At 46.3% G+C, this 2,828-nt stretch overlaps 1 protein-coding gene across 1 annotated transcript in view; it reads left to right on the forward strand.

The window, feature by feature from the left end:
- Positions 1-2,407: 2,407 nt before the first annotated feature.
- The window catches only part of LOC132445741 (kinesin-like protein KIF1C), an 18,094-nt gene continuing 17,673 nt past the window's right edge, over positions 2,408-2,828 (forward strand). The window contains 1 exon segment of the mRNA XM_060035856.1: positions 2,408-2,420. Within this exon segment, the coding sequence (XP_059891839.1) occupies positions 2,408-2,420 (13 nt within the window).

The raw sequence follows: 2,828 nt of genomic DNA on the forward strand, positions 1-2,828 counted from the left end.
TTCCCTTCCTTCTCTTCATTTACATTAGTGTAAAAGACAATGAAACATCAGTGGAAAGTCACTCAAACATTTCAAAGCATTTAATGCTGCTGAAATGCTACTTGGCACTAAATGCTGAGTGCTAAGTAGCTTGTTAACCAACAGCTGTGTGTAAGGATCCACATTGACCTCCTGATGGCGCTGTGGACCACCAGCCATCCTCAGCAGTTAGAATGACATTCTGTTCACCTACAACGTGAAGAATACGTCCATAAACGTATACATTATATATAGGTTCGTCTTGGTTACACTTGTCGCCTTGTAAAACAAGTGTAACCGAAACCTGCTTATTATCCTAACGGATATCGTCAGCATTTGCAGGCGAGATAATAATGTCGGCTAGAGGGCGCCAAACAGCTTTATGCCCAGCGAGGTTAAGAAAAAGGAGTGATATTAATATGCTTATTGCCTGTGCATTGTCACAGTAGGCCTTTTTTTTCCTTTTTGCCTGTGGCAACAGCAACTGGGTTGATTTGACCATCGATTATGTTTTTACATTTTTATTGTTTGTTTAGTTATAGTTTGCTCATATTGGGTAAAATGTGCAACTGTGGAAGATATGTCCATGTTTGCCCTTGGTCATATGGTGCAAACCCTTCCCCTTTTACATGGACGCGCACATACACCCAAGGGGGAGGTAGGCTACTGCCAATGTAAACATTCATCATGTGACACAGGAAGAGATGGCTGGTGGAGAGGCAGGAAAGAAGCATGTTTGGGTGTGGTATTTTTTTTTTATGACAGCATGCGTACCATTTAGCCATCCTCCTATTGGCTTGAGTTAAAGACACTTGGGCCCAATCCAATTTCTACCCCTTACCCCTTCGCCTTACCCATCCCCCTTATATTGAAGGGGTAAGGGGAAGGGGGAAGGGGTAGAAATGGGATTGGGCCTTACTGTTAGTATGCCTGCCTATCCGCCTCTCTGTCTGTCTCTCTGCCTGTCTGACTGCCTATCTGCCTCTGTCTGTCTCTGCTGTCTGCCTGGCTATCTGTTTGTTTGGCTGACTTCCTGCTTGTCTGTCAGTCTATTCAGTTGGAATGTGATTGAATCATTAGTAATGTCTCATGACTCTACAGATAGATACTGACTGGATATACCTGCCTAGTCTTTCCTGCATTACCATTTCAGTACCAAATGATTGCCATGTTATCAACAAACATAAACCTCATCTCTCTCGCACTCTCACACATACAAAGATGCACACAGTGCATATCGATAACAAGCACTGTACAAACAGTGAAGAAATTGTCGGTGTGTGAATGAATCGAACTATTTCACGATAACCCATTTCTCTCTCTCTCTCTCTCTCTCTCTCTCTCTCTCTCTCTCTATTCAATCAAAAAAGTTTGGGAGGGATCTTCGAATCATATCATTTTTTTTTTTTTTTTAATTATGATAATTTAGATGGAAGCGAGACATAGTTGGCCTATCACTTGTTACATCGAAACACTGTCACTTTAACCGAACGAGCGTGCTCCGCGTGTCGCCGTTTGGGTCGCTGACGCTTCCAACATATCGCGAGGACTTTAGGAGGAGGGGTCGCGAGATCTCGAGACAGGGCGACTTCAGTCACGGGGCCGCGCGCACACACACGCTGCGCGGCCACGCCACCGGCCGCTCCGCTCGCCCTTTTCTTTTCTTTTCTTTTCTTTTCTTTTAAAACTTTTATATTTTCATCCGTTCATCCGCACTCCGGTGTGTCGTCCGGCAGGCGACCGAGCACCGGTATCAAACTACCGATTTGGTCACCGACTGACCGGACCTGATTCCTCACCGCAGGGCCCAAAGTTTCCGTCGTGTCCGGACTCCTACTTTATTAATGTTTTAATTATTTTTCACATATTTTACGGACCGGGTGTTTCGTCATACCGGGAAATATCGTGAAAACCCACCAACCACCGATCACGGAATCCCCGTTATCAAGGAATTAAGGTGTGTGTGTGTGTGTGTGTGTGTGTGTGTGTGTGTGTGTGTGTGTGTGTGTGTGTGTGTGTGTGTGTGTGTGTGTGTGTGTGTGTTCGCGTGCGTGTATTTATATATGTGTGTGTGCTTTAGTGTGCGCACGGGCGTGTATTTATATGCCTGTGTGTATCTAAAGATATATATAACTTTATATACAACGTTACACACACATATATATATATATATGTGTGTGTGGGCGTGCGTGCATGAGTGTATATGCGTGAGCGCGCGCGCGCGTGTGTGTGTGTGTGTGTGTGTGTGTGTGTGTGTGTGTGTGTGTGTGTGTGTGTGTGCGTGTGCGTGTATGGGGAACCCTAACCCAACGTTCTCTGTTGTCTCTCCAGCTCATGAGCTATGTTTTAACGGTACCGAGTCTCTAACTGGGTGGTCTGTCTGTCTTCAATGTGTTCGAACGGTACCCGGGTCTCTGTCCAGGTGGTCTTCTTGTCCGTCTTCCGTGTGTTGGAACAGTGCCGGGTCTTACCGTCTGATCTGTCGGTCTTCCGTGTGTTTTAACGGTACCGGGTCTCAGTAGACACTGGGTGCTGCCAGGGATGGAGCGAGTCCGAGCACCGTTCTACTAATGCCTGGGGAGGTGCTAACTAAGCTTGCTTATGCTAACAGAACTAGTAAGTCAGTCTAAGACTTGCTACTTCTAAAGATAAAATGTCCTGCTCTTTTCCTGTAGAAGGCAAATCAGCTGTGTGTGGAGGTTTTTGTGCGCGCGGGCGTGCGTGTTTACAAGTATGTGACTTTGTGTGTGCGCCCTTCCTTCCGTGCGTGCGGGCCTGTTTGTGTGCGCGGTGCGCATACCTGTTTGGTG

This window comes from Gadus macrocephalus, chromosome 17, assembly GCF_031168955.1.
Source record: "Gadus macrocephalus chromosome 17, ASM3116895v1".
Taxonomy (NCBI): Eukaryota; Metazoa; Chordata; class Actinopteri; order Gadiformes; family Gadidae; genus Gadus; species Gadus macrocephalus.